The sequence below is a fragment of the Trachinotus anak genome, unplaced genomic scaffold (assembly GCF_046630095.1).
Source record: "Trachinotus anak isolate AG129_WGS33_773 ecotype Australia unplaced genomic scaffold, CSIRO_AGI_Tana_v1 ptg000008l, whole genome shotgun sequence".
NCBI classification, from domain to species: Eukaryota; Metazoa; Chordata; class Actinopteri; order Carangiformes; family Carangidae; genus Trachinotus; species Trachinotus anak.
The window spans coordinates 2,059,575-2,077,060 of NW_027273859.1; the positions used below are offsets into that span (position 1 = coordinate 2,059,575).

Consider the following 17,486-nt stretch of genomic DNA (forward strand, 5'->3'; position numbering starts at 1 on the left):
ACCGTGACACACCAGCAACCAACTTTCTTCTTCTTCTGTTGTGAAAAAGTGCTGTACCATACTGTACCTGTCAGCCACCAGGGCCCACAGCAGCAGCACAGCAGCAGCAGCATCAACCTCCGTCCCTCCATGATCCACTGAGTCAACGGCCAACACACTGCTCACACTGCTGGGTGGCAGAAGTGACACATCCAGGTGCTCTCTCTCTCTCTCTCTCTCTCTCTCTCTCTCTCTCTCTCTCTCTCTCTCTCTCTCTTCAGCTTACAAAGCAGAAATGCTGTCCCTCCTCCACTTTCTACCAGGCACACAGGCAGGACTGATTAAAATGCAGCCCTGCCCAGTTTTTCTTTACCTCCCACTCCTTCCCCCTCCCTGAATCCATCCTCCCTCCCTCCCTCTCTCCCTCCCTCTCACCCCTTCTCCTCTCCTGTCTGCAGCCCAGCCTGAGCAGAGTGGTAAGCCTCCAGCCTCCAGCTGGCGCCTGTCAGTGTTTGACAAGAGGAATGCAGCGCTGCAGTCCCCTCTGCTCTGTCTGCTGGCCTGTGGATGCCCACTAGTGGCAGGAGCTGCTGGAGGGAAGAGGTGCTGCAGGTTCAGGCCTTCAGGTGGACCAGGGCCTGAGAGCAGCTGGATACATACACACAGTCAGTACTCATCTTTTATTATTGTTTGTATATCTGTTAGTTGTTGTCTTCCAGTTCTGTGCTTGATTATTTCACATTTGATTTATTGCCTATAGCAGGATGTGAACCTGAACTTATTGTAAGACGTTTTAATTAGATTCAGCACTGGTATATTTCAATATGCTCTAGTTCTAATGCTAGTGACAAAGAAATAGGATTAAAGCCTCAGATTTTAAGTTATAATCTGTAAATTTTCCATATTAAAATGTCTGAAAACAACCAGACCTCTGTTGTATATGTTGTTGAGTTGTGTTCTTACATTATCCCAAATGTTTCCATCAATTCTCAAACCACAGAAAACTGTGATTTTAATAATGGCAACGCTCTGTTTCATTGGTCGCCTGTCAATGACATCATATCCTCTGTGCTAATGTGTCAATGTTGTGTTTGTCTGCCAAAAGCTCAAATTGACTTTTATCCAGTTTTAAATCACAGCTTTAAGATCCACTTTTTACACCTTGGTGGTGTTCAGCTCTTTGTCTGAACCAGATGAAAGATTTTAGTCATCGGACATCTGGATCTCAAGTTATCAGAGAAACAAGCTGAGGAAATGTTAGACAGCTCAGCTCCAGCCAATCAGAGACATCCTGCATCTGTGAAACACTGACTTTTAATATGAATATGAATTTTTTCACTGTTTCCACCTGTTGTAATCCCCTGGTCTGTTTGTTCCGGAGAGGAGGAGACCTCTGTGGATAATTCAGCTCCTGAATCCAAACCAGGGGAAACTGACACCAATAGTGGTGAAGACAACAACTCCCATGATCCCATGCTACTTCATGAGAGACCCCTAGTGGCAGACGTTACATACTGTGCATTTAATCTTGAAATTTTGTGGGAAAAACTGAATTCTGACTTAAGATAACCATAGGTCACAAAGTCACAAATATTGTAATGTATCAATTTTATTGTAACATCAGTTTTTAAAGTGCGACTCCTCAGAATAATAATTTTAACCTTCTAATCCTGACCCTTTTCTTCTGAGTTACTAAAGTTAAAGAGACTTCAGAATGAAATTCCAATTTAATAAAATCTTATAATAATAAAATCTTTTTTAGTATTTCAGAGATTGTGTCTTACAGGATTCCTGTTCCAACTTTTTCACTTTGACTTGTGATCAGACTTATACCTGACATTACCTTGACTTTAAGGCTTGTTTACATTTTTATGAAATCATGAAATATCATTTTGTTACACGCTCTTGTTATCATGTTATATATGCTTATTTAAAAAAAGGGGGAAAAAATGACTTGAATCCCTCAATTTGCTTCAGTCTCACAGTTCTTACACGTATCCATTATTTCTGCCTATATCCACATGATGAGAGCTTCATCTGGACATCATCTTCCTCCACAACAACACTTACATTACTCCCTCACAGTATCTGGTGATATCACTGCCTTTGAAAGAACATTATCAAACATAATTCTGAATGATTTCAGCAAATGCATCAGCAGTTACAGAGGTGGACTCATAGCTTATGCAGGTATTTTTGTCATGTGATCTATAATTGAATAAATAACAACACACTTAAGGAAGCCACAATGTTGAATGTTATTGTCTTATAGATATGTAAATGATGTAAGATTGAACCTGTAACTGTAATAACCCTTAACCAGACATTTCTAATGCATCAGGCTTCAAAAGCTCAGTGAAGAGACGGAGGGGTTCATCTCCACTGGATTAACAACCAGTGTGGACCACCTCCTACATGTGGAGGTCAGCCTGTTAATACAGTCATAGTTCTATGCCATATGTTTTCCCGTCTCTGCTGGTCATTAGTAATAGTGATATGTTTATATACGAAGTACCAGTGGAATGAGATGCATCATTTGGAAAAACGCACAATGTTTTGAATCATCTTTGTCTTTTTTCATCAGGCTTTAATTAGTCTCCTAAGAAGCTTTGCTGTAATCTCCCCTCCCCTTGACAAATTTCCCAGGAGACCCCCGTTTAATGCCCAGGATGGATGCCTGACATATGGCACCTTTTATTGGCTTTCTTGTTTTCCTTGCCATATGCCCCCTCATCCCCTGCTATCCTATGCTCTGTTGTGGCCTGAACATCTCGTGGCTAAAAACAGGACCTGTTCACTTTTCACTATTCACTTCTCGTGGTGTTGACAAAAGCTTTGGTTGAATTCCTCATTCCTAACTCCACATCTTACATTTCAAGGGTTCAGCTTTTGGTGCAGTTCCTCCTGTTTTGAGTGATGAGGAGACAAATCTCCTCTAATGAGGAATTAATACTTTGTGAGGCCACAAGGATTGATCAGCAGGAGGAAGATTAACCCTTTATTGTTTGGCCAAGGAGATTCTGAGACCTGGTGTGAGGGTCACTACTGAGACACTGAGGACATTCAGTTCAGTTCAGTTCAGTTCAGTTCAGATCAGTTCAGATCAGATCTTTATCACCCCACAGAGGGACGACCTTTTAGCAGTGAGACAAACATAACAAATGAAAGGTAATAGTAAAGTCCCAGTACAATAATTATTATGACTAATTGTTTTTCTTTGTATATGAAACAGATTTGGTTTGTGACTAATTCAATGAGATAAAATAAAGGGAGGAAAAGTAGATCCTAAGCATCTTGAGTTTGAATTTAGCATATTTATAGTGCATGGAATTTATTTTCTTTATCAAATCTTCTAGCAGTTGTTGCCTGGTTGCTTTGTTTATAAAATGAAAAAAAAAGGAAAAATGTTTATCACAAGTGAATATTTTCATATATCCTTTGGTGTCTAACCAACAGTCCTGTTTTACATGTCTATCCTCACATTAGAGAAACATTGCTGGTTAATAATGTTACCGGCCACCTGTTGCCACGGCGCCCAGTTAGTTCCTGCTGTGCTGTACCAACAAACCAAGAAAAAGAATCTGTAAAATTACTTAATGAATCCATTTACTTTCTTAGTCATTAGTAAAACAAATACTTTGTATAGTTTCTGCTTTCTTACATTGTGCCTCGCTGTGCTACATTTTGCCCAGTACATATAGATATATATATATATATATATATCTATATGTATATAGATATATATATATAGCCGAACCGGGTTGGGGGGGGGCTGGAGCCAATCCCAGCTGGGGGCGGGGTACACCCTGGACAGTTTGCCAGTCTATCACAGGGCTGACATAGAGAGTCACCAGTTAACCTAATGTGCATGTTTGTGTGAAAATGAAATTAAATGAAGTGTTTTAATGACCTGAGTGTTTCCAAACATAGCAATTAATCATACAAATCATCATCAAATCATCATTATCAAAAAACAGTGGTCACCTCTGTGACCTGACTATGTGCTAACACACAAGAGGCACAATCTGGGGCTACATCACACCGCCATACAACCCTACTGACCACACTGTTAACAGGGAGCACATAGGTCCTCACATAGATACCCAAGCCATCTTCCCCTAAACTGTGACAGCTCCATAACCTGAACACATGTTTATTAATGTAACCATGACAAACATCCAGTAGTATGTCCAGGAGATAGGTTGTTTCAGAGGGTAGGGAAAAATGACATATGAGGTTCATATTCAGGTCGGAGGAGTTGTAATATTTACAGTCAGTGGTGCAGAGGATGAAGAGTGACGGGGACAGACACCACCCTGAGGGCTGCCGGTGAGGGAGGATGTTTTGTTAGGAGATAAGAGAAGGGGAGCAGATAAGAGGTTCCTCCTACCTGTGAAGCCATTCGGACACACACACTGATAAGAGTTGACCAGATCCTGGCAGCTTCCTCCATGCTGGCAGGGAGCAGACTCACACTCGTCCACATTGACTGAGCAGTTATCTCCTGCAAGAGGAGGAGACTGATCAGAGTCATATCTATGTCCTCCTCGCTTCACAATGAGAACCTGAAGGGCCTCTGCTGTGAACTGGCTTACCAGTGAACCCGGGCAGACAGCGGCAGATGAAGCCAGCAGCTCCATCGTATGTGAAACTGGCTGTGGTGAGTTCGGGCAGCATCCCGTAGTTCAGGGCATCTGATCGCTGGAAACACTCGCCACCGTTCTCACAGGGATGCTGCTCACACTCATCTACATCCACCTCACAGTTATCTCCCTCATAACCTGGACACACACACACACACACACACACACACAAAGACATGTTTAAAAGATAGGGTTTGACTTTTTTCAAGTCTGTCTTAAGAGTGAGCATCCTGGCCACAACAGCGATGTGATGCTCGGACTACAGTAGTAGTATAAAAGCATTATTGTTGTTATTATATTGAATCAGAATAATTTTTTTGGGTGGTCCATATAGTAGTCAATGATTGACTGGCATCATGTTGATAGATGACGTAACTGAAGAACAGCACTTAAACGAACAGTGGAGATGTGTGTGTTCTGGCTACGAGAGACTATTGTTTGAAGTAGAATTTATGAAGTGTAATATGATTATCAGCTGCTGGTGACCCTAGTTTTCCCCTGATGTCGTCACATTCCCACTCATTGCTTAAAAAAGTGATTAATACATGTTTGTATAGTATGTTAAAATAGTTATCAGTCAGTGGAATCATTCCTTTCCTCCATTCCTAACATTCACACCAACACACACACACACACACAGGATGTAACTTGTTGGTCATTTTATTTGACTGGGACTATTGAAGCCTCATTTTAGCTTCTTGCACTGAGAATGTATCTTGCTAACTTGACCTTTTTTAACTAGATTTAGCTTTAACTTTTAAGACGCCTGTAACAAGTCTCTAGTGACAAAGTTTTCTACTTTTTTGAAGCCCATGCGTAATTTCCAAGAGTATACAATCACCATTTTATTTTACTTTTATCCAATGTACTTTAGTTCTACAGTCTATACAAATGCCTCCTTCTCATTTGTGAAAATACAGAAATATTTAGGTACATATTGATAAGATGAGGGTGCCTGAAACATAAGAGCTAATGTTACAGGTGCTAGGAGTCGGGCACATGGGACTCAATCAGTTAGTACAGGGAGAAGGAATGATTACAGGGACAGATATGTGAGCATCCCCCCCCCCCCCCCACCCAAACTCAGATGAACTCTTTTGTGGAGTTTGATTTATGTGTGGGACTCCTCCAGCCTCCGGAGGACATTCCTCTCGCCCTCATCCCCCTGCAAGGAGGCCAGGACAGGCACACACTGAACAGGCCCTGCTCTAGTTCTTTAAACATCAACAAGCACAACCCTCGATCCATGGTGAGCTCATCACAGACCTGTTCACACTGGGGTTATGTCGACTGTTGTGGTGGTGGGAGGGGTCATGTGTGTAGTTCAGTCAGTTCAGTGATGTTTAAGAGTCGGGTTACATCAGGTCTAGTGTTGAAGTACCTAACCCTGTACCTGGCCAGCAGAGGCACTTGTACTGGTTGATTCCCTCCAGGCAGGTGGCTCCATGTTTGCAGGGGTCAGAAGCACATTCAGGAATATCTTCCTCACAGTGGTCACCTACGAAGCCTGTCCCCTCACAGTCACACTCATAGCTGGGAAAGAGCAGAGGTGCAAATGAGTCTGTCTCATTCTGTGATTGTCAACACACTGTCACATAGGAAACTACACAAGGCCACATTTTAAATTCACACATTTTCTAAATCAGTGGCTCATTTTGTAGTGGAGGGAGAGAGATGAGGATAAACCATGTATAGTCAACTCAGATTTAAAAGAAGCTTATATTACAGCTTCTGCTGAACAGTGGATGCTGTGGGAGTTACAGGATGATGACACACTGAATTTCCCTTCACTTCTCAACTTACTCTAAACTCTGTTGATTCTAAAATATATCATAAGGCAGCGTGAGCAGGAGACGACTGGAACAAACATGTCTCCTGGTGAAATATGGCAGATTACGTCATACATTTAATTTTTACATTTTTTTATTGTTTATCTACTGTAAAAACATATTGTAGTAAAAGGAGAGAGGACCCATATATAACATACTTAGCATTATACTTAGCCTAGCAATAGCCACCATAAGCTACTGGTCATACCAGACCAATTAGTAACAAAACTTATTAACTTGTTAAATTGAACTAATGTGTGTTTTATAGCTTACAAATTCACTGTTAATATTCAAAGATAATAAAAATACAATCTTTTGAAACATATATTAAAAGAAATATAATTAGACAAGTAGAATATTGTGGCATTCGCTGCAAAGATTGTGACTAACATGGTTAAAAGAAAAGAAACAAAATCATAAAACTTCAACACAATCAAACATGAAAACGGTCCTCATTCCCCCACCTTCCCGACACCCTGCTGTTCCAATCGGTTTTACTGCTGCACCAGGTATTATCAGCACCTCCAGCCCTTTAGTGACTCATCACTGTGACTGACACTGGATTAATTCTTATCCCTGGTCAACTTTAATGTGTCAGGCTGGCACAACACACTGCTGGATGACACATCGGCCTTACCAGGCTCAACACGAGGGGGACATATAAACATATAAACAGAGTTATAGACTGGTACAGCAGTTTGCACTAATTAGCACCAATTCTTATATTAGTTGTGTGATCTGAGGAAAGCATTTCAGATCGTCTGTCTGCCTAAAAACAAGAGCAATAAAACTCCTCCCTAAATCCTCAAAAACATGTCAGGAAAACATCTCAGAAAAGGACTGATATCAAATGACCATATGTTTCACAGAGAAACTGGTCACCCAGCTCGTTTTCTGACCACAAAAACTAATTTCTGTTAAATAAAATTCTTTTGGCTCAACACACTGCAAGTGCAACACACTGGGACACTCTTGTTTTTCAATTCTTTGTGACTTTTGAAGTTGAAAACACTGAACAACAAGTGCACATGGATGTATTATCATACATCCCTACAAACCAATGAAGCTGTTTTCTGAATGTGTTTGTGTTTTGTCTTTTTGTATGTGTTTTCTTAAGTTGCAATGTGTTGAGCTCTCTGGGCCACTGTAGAAAACCCTTTGCTTTAGTCTCGAGCCGGACTATAACACCTTCAATACCTTATCTCATGAATCTGGAGTCAAACCAACCTTCATAAGTCTTTAATCCTGTTTCTGTCATTGGGATGCCCATACAGTACAGGGCAGAAAACAGGGCAATGGACACAAGACTTAAAAGAAGATTTAAAAAAAGGGAACAAAGAGGACGTAGAAATCATGCCAAAAAAGGCTTAATCATTTTCTGACAAGATTAGTTTTGTATCAATATGAACCCCAGATATTTCTAAGAGGAAATAATTTAACTTCAGTCTGCTAATTTAGGATGGAAATTGGCATTTGCAACTTTTGCATTTTTTCTTTAGCTCCTGTCTAATACAAAGTGTCAGATGACACATCTGACAACCTCAGCTGTGCAGGTCTAAACGTCCTTCCTTCTAAAAGTACTTCAGCTACACCACAGTCCATACACTGTGTGTATGTATCAGTATGTGTAACTGTTGAAAAAACAACCCAAATCATTGTAACTACACTAAAGTTGTGTGTGTGCTGACAATGTAAACACGCAGGTGTGTAATCCCACCTGTTGACCCCGTCTCTGCACCTGCCCTCGTTCAGACAGGGCACGCTGGCACATTCATCGATATTGACCTCGCAGTCTTGGCCCTGGAAGCCGAGCACGCACTCACACCTGTACGAGGCGACGTAGTCCCGGCAGGTGGCACCGTTCTGACAGGGCTGCACCTCGCACTCGTCGATCTCCACCTCGCAGTTAATCCCTGATGAGGAGAGAGGTAAGAATGGCAGCGGGCCAAGGTGTGAGGCAACACCTAATTATCTTAACACACAGAGACGTGCAACCTCTTCTCATGAAGGAAAGGAGACGTGGTGTAAAAGCTATACTGTGGTATAGTCTTACTCTATACCACAGTAAAAATGAACAAACATACTGTCTATACTCTCTGTTCACAGGAGGAGAGGCCTGCCTCTGTCTGCACTGCAATAACTCTTCTGTACCCCCTGGAGAGGGGCCCTACAGTTTGAAAGAGGGCCTTGGGGCCAAACTGAGCTGTGGCTCAGTCTTTGCAGTTTGTATGTGTCCCCATGAAGTACTAATGGAGTACTAAACCACATGACCAAACTTATCACCACACAAAAACATTGATACTGAATAATTCCAGGTGCTGAAGATGGAAATTAGCTCATTGCTAAAACTGTTCTAACTAGGGATGTTTTTTTGCCACCAATACCAATCATATGAGTGAGATCTCTTACTTTGAAGCAGAGCTTTTAATCAGAGGAATGCAGTTTCTTTTATTCTGGAAACGTGATGGACCCTACACTGTGTTCATCACGGGAGAAAAGACCCAAAACAAAATTTGTAAATGTTTGCTGTCTTTATTACTATTCAACTCCATCACTACCAAATAAAAGAATAACAAAAATGACAAAATTGTTAATTCAATTGTGTTTTTATGGTCATTATTATCTTTGTATCATATGCTACAGTCTTTTTATTCCACAGGTTGTACAGTCGGTCAGTAGGTTGTTTTGGAGTCATCAGGTTCTGTAAATGCAGAACAATACAACAATGTGTTGACATAAAATGTACTTTTGAATACGGACCTATTTCTAAAATCAAGTACTCCAGTACTTTAACTCAAGTAAGAATGTGACTGAACAACTTTATTGTGTTGGAGGAATATTTGACCAGATGCAGACTTTAGACAGGGACAGATCAACCATTGAGCTAAATGTGTTCTCTTTTCTCTTTTTTACGTGAACTGTCAACATTTTAAAACTCTCAATATCACTGTATGAAAACGACAGTCCTTTTTTTTCCAGCCTGAAATGAATAAAATAGTGTACTACGTAGTGAAATTGAAAATAATAAAGTGTCAACTTATCAGCTAAGATGTGTCTTACAGTGTTTTACCTTTGAAGCCTGGAGCACAGGCACATGTGTAGTGATCCACTTCATCCAGACATGTGCCATTGTTCTGACAGGGTCGGGAGGCACACTCATTGATGTCCAAGTCACAGTGGTAGCCTTGAAATCCTGGCACACAGAAACACTGGTAGGCGTTGACCCCGTCTTGACAGATGGCTCCGTTCTGACAGGGCTCAGACTGGCATTCATCGATGTTTTCCTCACAGTTTGTCCCCTGGTACCCGGAGGCACACTGGCACTGGTGCCCAGAGTCAGGGATGTCCACACAGGTGCCACCGTTCCGGCACGTGTCCTCTGAACAAGTGGTCACGTTATCCTGACAGTCCTCACCTCCTAGTCCGATGGGACAGTGGCAGGAGTACCTGTTGATTCCGTTGACACAGTGGGACTTGGTACCATTGCATGGGTTGCTGTGACATTCATCTACGTCCTGGGTGCAGTTGAGCCCCATGAAGCCGTCCGGGCATTGGCAGGTGAACTCATCAGTCCCAGGTTTGCTGGTGCAGTTGCTACAAGGTGCCATGATACAGGCATCATACAGCTCATCACAGTTTTTGCCCATGTACCACACTGGTCCTTTGGGGCACAGGCACACATAGTCGCCCAGGTGGTCCAGACATGTGGCACCATTGTTACAGGGAGATGAGAGACAGCTGTCTGCTGCCACTATGCACAGAAGTCCTGCAAGATGCAAGAGGCAACGTTAAAATGTCTTTCTTATAAGCTTGGATCCAAAAATTAGTTCCCTACTGCTACTAAGTCAGACATTGAAACGTCATGTTCTTTGTTCATATTAAATTCTTGTTAAAGGTGCATTTACTGTTTCCACTGAGCTGATAAGTGACAAATGAAATCATATATTCAAATACAAATTAATCTCTTCAACATATAAAAGTGAGCACTGGTCTGATATAAATATCCTTACAGAGAATCAGAGTTTACCTCACCTTTACCTTATAAGATTTATGGGTAATTGACTTCTAAGTTCTTTTAGATGTGTGCTTTTTTCCTTATGACCAACAAATAGCCAAGTGCAAGTACATGTTTCTGATGTGTATTTACCTGCATCATACAGATCATTTAAAACATCTTGTGTATAATAATAAAACGGACGGAGGAGTCTTAAAGGTCCATATTTTACACTTGTTCTGTGTTTTATCTGAAGTGTTGAGATCCATCAGAAGATATATTTGTGGTTTTAAGAACCAAAAACCATCTCAGTGTATTACATCTCCTCTCTCAGGCTTCTCTATTAAGCTCTAGTAACAACAGGTCAGTGAGCCAGTCTTGGAGTCTTGGATCCTCTCTTCTGATTGGCTTTTTTACAGGTAAACACTCAGAAAAACCAAATCCTGCAAGGTTGGATGGTGGGTCCAGGTGGGTGGGGCTTGGGTCGTGGCTGAGAGCAGTGACTGCTTTGTTGTGACATCACAAAGTTCCAGAAGTCCTGACGGCTGGTTTTAAGGCTCAGTGTCTGAATACAGGCTGTGTGCATTTCTCTGTGGACTGAGGCTTTGATACTTTCACAGTATTAATATAGAACCTAGACCTGCTTTATAACCAAAAAACACATGGGCATCTACCTTTATACACCATGGGACTCTTCAGTTGCACCACTGAATATTTTGATATTAACAAAGGACAAAAGTACTTTTGAATAATGCGAACAGCATCAGTCATAGTGATAGACCTACAGGAAATCAGTCCTGATTCTGAGACTACTGCTTTGGTTTCATGTCTTGTACTTATATTGTTTGGTTGTGCTCTCAGTGCTCTGATTCAATCGTTCCTAATTCTTCATTTCCTGTAACTTTTTTTTTAAACTCTGATGAACCCACTATATTCTACCTGCCCAGTAGTTCTTCGTGGTGGAGACCAAAAACAGAGCTGAACATAGTGAAAATTAGATTTCATTTTGTCAGGTGGCCAGAAACATGATTAGAATGAATGTTAATGTTGCTGTGTGTTTATTGGAGTGAAAAAATATTCTATTTTACATTTTATTTCATTTATTTCATTTCATTTAGTCATTTAGCAGACACTTTTATCAAAAGCGACTTACAGAAAGGGGAACAATCAAGGTTAAGTGCGATAAGAAGTGTTAGCGCAGCAATAAGTGCTAGTGACGATTCTTTAAGTGTAGATTTGTCCTGTAGTGCTAGGAGAGAAGGTACTCTCTGAAGAGCTGGGTCTTCAGGAGTTTTTTAAAGGTAGAGAGGGACGCCCCAGCTCTGGTAGGAAGTGGTAGTGCGTTCCACCAACGGGGGACAACGTGAGAGAAGAGTTTGGATTGCCTTGAACGAATGGGTGGCAGAGCCAGGCGTCGTTCGTTACAGTAGCCTAGTTTTGAGATGACCACAGCTTGTGTCAGGAGCTGAGTAGTATGTTGAGTTAGGTAAGGTCTGATTTTTCTGATGTTGTAAAGTGCATAGCGGCATGACCGGGCAACTGAGGTGACATGATTGGAGAAGGTTAGTTGGTCATCAATCATAAACCCTAAGTTTCTCACCACCCTGGTGGGGGTGAGCCATAGGGAATCAATTTTGATGTTGATGTCATGGTGTATTTTAGGTTTAGCTGGGAGAACCAGCAGTTCAGTTTTTAAAAGATTCAGCTGGAGGTGATGTGCCTTCATCCATGTGGCGATGTCTGAGAAGCAATCAGAGACCCGTGCAGAGATTGAGGGGTCATCAGGAGGAAATGACAGATACAGCTGAGTGTCGTCTGCGTAGCAGTGATAGGAAAAGCCATGTGAGCGAATGATCGGACCCAGGGAGGTGGTGTAGATAGCAAATAGTAGGGGGCCCAGCACTGAGCCCTGGGGGACCCCTGTGGTGAGGTGATGCGAGGTGGACGACTGTCCAAGCCAGGATACGCTGAATGAGCGCCCTGTCAGGTAGGATTCAAACCAGGAAAAAGCCAAGCCAGAGATGCCCATGTTAGAGAGAGTAGAGAGGAGGATGCGATGGTTAACTGTGTCAAAGGCAGCTGATAAGTCAAGTAGAATGAGGACAGAGGACTTTGCAGCTGCTCTTGCTTCTTTTAAGGCTTCTGTCACAGACAACAGGGTAGTTTCAGTTGAATGACCGCTCTTGAAACCAGATTGATTTGGATCAAGAAGATTGTTCTGTAGGAGGAATTCTGAGAGTTGTTTAGCCACTGCCCATTCAATAGTTTTGGATAGGAATGGAAGAAGCGAGACAGGGCGATAATTCTCGACCTCAGCAGGGTTGAGAGAGGGTTTCTTGAGTAGAGGTGTTACCCGAGCTGCTTTGAATGCAGTGGGAAAAGTGCCAGAGGTCAGTGATTCATTTGTCACATGTGTGATAGCTGGCGTGATGGTTGGGCTAATGGTTTGGAGGAGGTTTGTTGGTATAGGGTCCAACGAGCATGTAGTAGGACGGCTACATCAGAATCAGAATCAGAATCAGTTTTATTGCCAAGTATGTTTCCACATACACGGAATTTGTTTTGGTGATTGGTACATGTCAACAGTTTGGATACCATACTCTCAGAGAGGGGTGTAAAGCCAGAAAAAGAGGTGCTAGCAACTGTGCTTGGTTGTGAAAGTGCAGAAGCTGATTCAGTGCCACCCAGATATACCATTTATATATTCCATTCTAGTTTTATTGTCATTTTGAAATCCTGTCTTTATTTGTTTCTGTAGCATTTGCCTGTGCCATCTTGGCCAGGTCAGTGTTGTAACAGAGAAGTTGTTCTCAGTGTTTCTCTGGTTAAATAAAGACAATAAATCAATAAATACAACTGTTGCAACTGTTGGTTAATACATTGTCCGTAAAATAACCTTAGGTGGTCACTTGTCAATGTTGTATTTACAACATCTTGTGCTGGCCTCTGGTGGCCAAAAACACAGTCAGTACTGGTTTAAGTAAAGGCTATTTTTTCTTATATATGTAAGTTTTGGTACTAACTATTGACTGGTTATTACTGACAATTGACATTAGCATAAACAACCATGACTGAACAGACCAGGGTGCCATAAATAGAAACTTAAACTTTATCAACAGAAATGAAATTCTAAGTTATCAAACATCACACCCCTGAAACATGACCTTGGTATGAGCTAAGAGAGCTAACTTCCAATAAAACAGACAAACTGACAACTTCAGTTCTGTTGATTCAATATGTCTCTAAGAATAAAGATAATGGTGCATAATTAAAAAATTTACTAAAAGCCTGAAAGATACACAACTGAGAATGAGCATCTCTATGAGCTGTTGTAGAACTGTGTAGTGTTCCTCCCCTGTGAGGTTTGGCTGTATTAGCATGGGGCTTATACAGTGGGTTAACCATGACTCTTTATAGGTGCTTAAAACCAAATCGGGTGATGAAGAGTAACAAGCCCCTCTTTCCTCTGGACTTAGGATCACAGCAGATGGTGTTACAAGTAAACTTATCACATGACTGAGCTGGCAGCTGTCAGTGTTGTGTATGAACATGTCACTCACTACTGTTTGTACATGGTGTAGGCTGTAACAAGCACATCAGTAGTGACATTAAGCGCTTCAAAAATGCAATAATTTCCTTCAGCTTCACTTGTGCAAAACCATAGAAATGCTTTTATGTTATGCCAGAGCTGAGGCAGGACTTAAAGAGACTGATGTCCGTACATCTGTCCATCTGTGACACTCCACTAACACCTACTGACCTATCTGCTTGTTGCGGATGTTAATTACAGGAGGATGATTCCTAATTCCATTCTTATGTAACCACCTTCCACTTGTATACAAGAAATACAAAGTACTACTGGAAACTATGAACTTTCTTCTTGAGCTAGCCCAGTTCCAGGAGGTGGTTGCACAAAAAACTTTAAATTAAGATTTTCCTTTAAGTCTGAGTTAAGCTTTTCTTAAAAGAGACACAGTTGCACAAAAGACCTTAAGTCTAGTCCTTGAGGTTTCTTTAAACTGTTCACTTAAGTATCGAAGGTTTTCTCCTTATCTCAGTCTTATACTCGTGAATTTCCCTATAGGGACAAATAAAGTGTTTCTTATCTCATGTTGTGATATGTTACTCAACTCATTTAAAGTCAGTTAAACCATTGGACAAAAGACCTTAGAGACTAAAGTTAAGAAAAATACAGCTTCCTCTGACTCTGACTCAACATGACTAAGTTTATGGTGATAAATGAAGAAAATTTTCCCAAGAAGAGAGGGAGAAACCCATAACCATGAGGAACTGATTTTACAGATCTGACCTGCAGTCAGTTCATGATTTGACCGACTGCCTGGAGTTGGATCACTGGACTTTCCACAGCATAATGATCGCTCTACAGTTTTATGTCACATGATCTTTGTGGTCAGGTGTAGTCAGGGTGTTTTATGTCCACAGATCAGCTGGGTCACTCACTGAGCTTAAACACTCTGACTGTCTGGTGACAATATGAAGCTCCCATCAGAACAACAGGAGGATGAGGTAGCAGTGCACTACTTTAATGTTAATGGCTTCCAAAAAGTGAAAACAGATATCACAACTGCTAATGGCAGCAAACAAACAGTCTCCATGGAAACAGCAGGATTTTACATTTTACGGCTGTAAATGCCTTAGCTTTTTTCCTTAACTAAAGAAACCTTTAAAGAGATTCTGTGCAACAGCCTTAAGTAACTCCCTCAGCCTAACCTTAAGTCTCATACTTAAGGAATTTTGTGCCCCAGAGTGTTGACCTTGTATACAAGATATATGATGGCTGGTTAGCTACAGAATTGCTTTTGGCTATTCATAGTCCATAAAGAACAAAATCGTACCTTAACGGACTTTCCAGTAGCACTTAACATCTAAATCCACGCAAGGCACCTGTTTAAGGCATTCAGAGAGAGAACCTCCTGAAGTTGACTACTACTACTGTTGATGCTAATGCTAATCATATATGTAGCTGAATGGAATGAAGTGTAATAAAGACTTCCAGTCTTGTTTCTTGTTTCTTAGGGTTAGCCTAGCCCTAGGAAGTAACACATCATCATCAGGTGACTTGACTGAGAGCAAGTAGATGCAGACAGGAAACGAAGATGCTTCCTGGGCCAGTGCGATGTGCAGCAAGATCCTGAAATCAAACTAGCTCGAGCTGGAGACCTGTAAGCTCTTACCCCTCCCTCTCACCCCTTCACCTGCATCGTCGTTGTGCTCATTGTCTCAGCTGATGCAGGAAGCAGGAGCTTTCCAGCCTGTGAGTCAGCCATGCTGACGTCTTCCAGCAGCTAATTACCAGCTCGAAGCCGCAGTGCCGGAGGAGTGGTAGACCAGAAGAGCATCCATGTATTGACTGACAGCTGTTAGCACCCACCCCCGCCATTGGCCTTCTCTGATTGGTTAGAAGAGGATTGCTCAGAAATTTTAGGAGGGAATATCTCTGCACTGCTGCCAGGCTGTTCATTGAGCCTGGGTCACAGAGGCACATCTCAACATTGAGATATGTTTTGGAGCAATTCAAAAAATTTTTTTTTTAAATGAACACACTGCAGCTTTAACATTAGCCACCATAAGCTAATGGTCTGTGTACAGCTGCCAAATTCAGAATGTAAGAGGAAGATTGTGTTATTTTTCCTTTCAAAAGTTACACAGTCTGGATATAAAATTCTTCTCTACAGGCCCCAAGGTGGAGGAATCACATGACAACAAGACCAGTTCGGACTCCTTTTTCTCTTCTGTCCCCAGACAAGGTGTGTGATTTCCTTCACAAACACCCACACTCACACTACTGTGTGGTGATTTGGATAGTCTCATCCAACACAACAGCAGACAATCTGCAATCGGCAATGAATCAGTTCAACAACAACAACATCCCAGGAACAATGAGTTTATATTTTCCCTGCAACATCTACATTCTTCGTTTTCCACTGCATCCACTTTAACACCCCCAGTTTCTTTCACATGTGCCTGCTGTCACACCCATTATCTTCCTCTCCACATCGCTCTCTCACCTCCACCACCACAACACTTTCCATAACTGATGAATCCTGAGAAAAGCTGGTGTTGTTTGTGCTTCCTCTGTTTTAATTTGAAAGCTGATAACAAGTACCACTATAGTGTGTGTGACCTAAGCTGGAGTTTACACTTTTAGAAGTTGCAGTGACAACAAGACCTGAGTGAATGAATTTATAATGACTGGAATTACTTCCTCAAGCTTTTTAGCTTTTGTTTGAATTGTTTTTGGATTTTATTTTTCTAACGAAGTTTAGGTTTTTTAGTTGAATAAAACCATGAATTGATTGAACATAATAAATTTTATTATTATGAAGTAAAATTAATCTTAAAAGGTGTTTCTTTTGTGGTTCCATTTACTGATGTAAATGTGAATGTGCTCTGATTTAGCTGGCAAAAGTGTTTCTGTCATGATTACTAACATTAGCATGCTAACTCACGCTCAAAGTTTTTGGTAACCTCACCATCATTCTCTGCTCCCTTCTCACTATCCAGGGAGCCACGTAGAGGAGCTCACAATAAGAAACAACAGCAGACACCACTCAGCTAGTTAAACACAACACATGATGGTGTATGTTGCTTGTCAGTCACCACTGGGTGTACACTGCTTTTCATAATAATTATTTGGTGAGCGATTTCGGACACAGCCCAAGCTCACATCTGTTAATCAGCACTAAAGACAAAGTACATTGGAGGATGATGTCTGGAGGAACATCATTAGTCTTTCAGGTATTTCATCACAAACCAAAGTAACTGGACAAATTGAAGTTTTGACCTGATGATGGCGCCGGATCAAAAGTCAGTTGATCACCACAGTTGTTACGATTCATTCACAAAGGGACAAGAAGAAGGAGATAATATTTTAGTCTGGATTAAAATGGGGGAGCATTTGCTGTGCAGGAACAGGGAGCTCATTGAAATTCAAATGTAGGTGAATGTAATTATATATATATATATATATATATATATAGATAGATAGATAGATAGATAGATAGATAGATAGATAGATAG

The 17,486-nt window shown here is 41.3% G+C and overlaps 1 protein-coding gene across 1 annotated transcript in view; it reads right to left on the reverse strand.

The window, feature by feature from the left end:
• LOC139623536 (protein crumbs homolog 1-like) overlaps positions 1-17,486 on the reverse strand; it is a 33,010-nt gene that overhangs the window by 11,582 nt on the left and 3,942 nt on the right. Inside the window, exons 2-6 of the mRNA XM_071481813.1 lie at positions 9,522-10,217; positions 8,169-8,364; positions 6,016-6,155; positions 4,575-4,760; positions 4,370-4,483 (exon numbers count right to left, since the gene is read on the reverse strand). Of these exons, the coding sequence (XP_071337914.1) occupies positions 4,370-4,483; positions 4,575-4,760; positions 6,016-6,155; positions 8,169-8,364; positions 9,522-10,217 (1,332 nt within the window). The remainder of the gene's footprint in view (positions 1-4,369; positions 4,484-4,574; positions 4,761-6,015; positions 6,156-8,168; positions 8,365-9,521; positions 10,218-17,486) is intronic.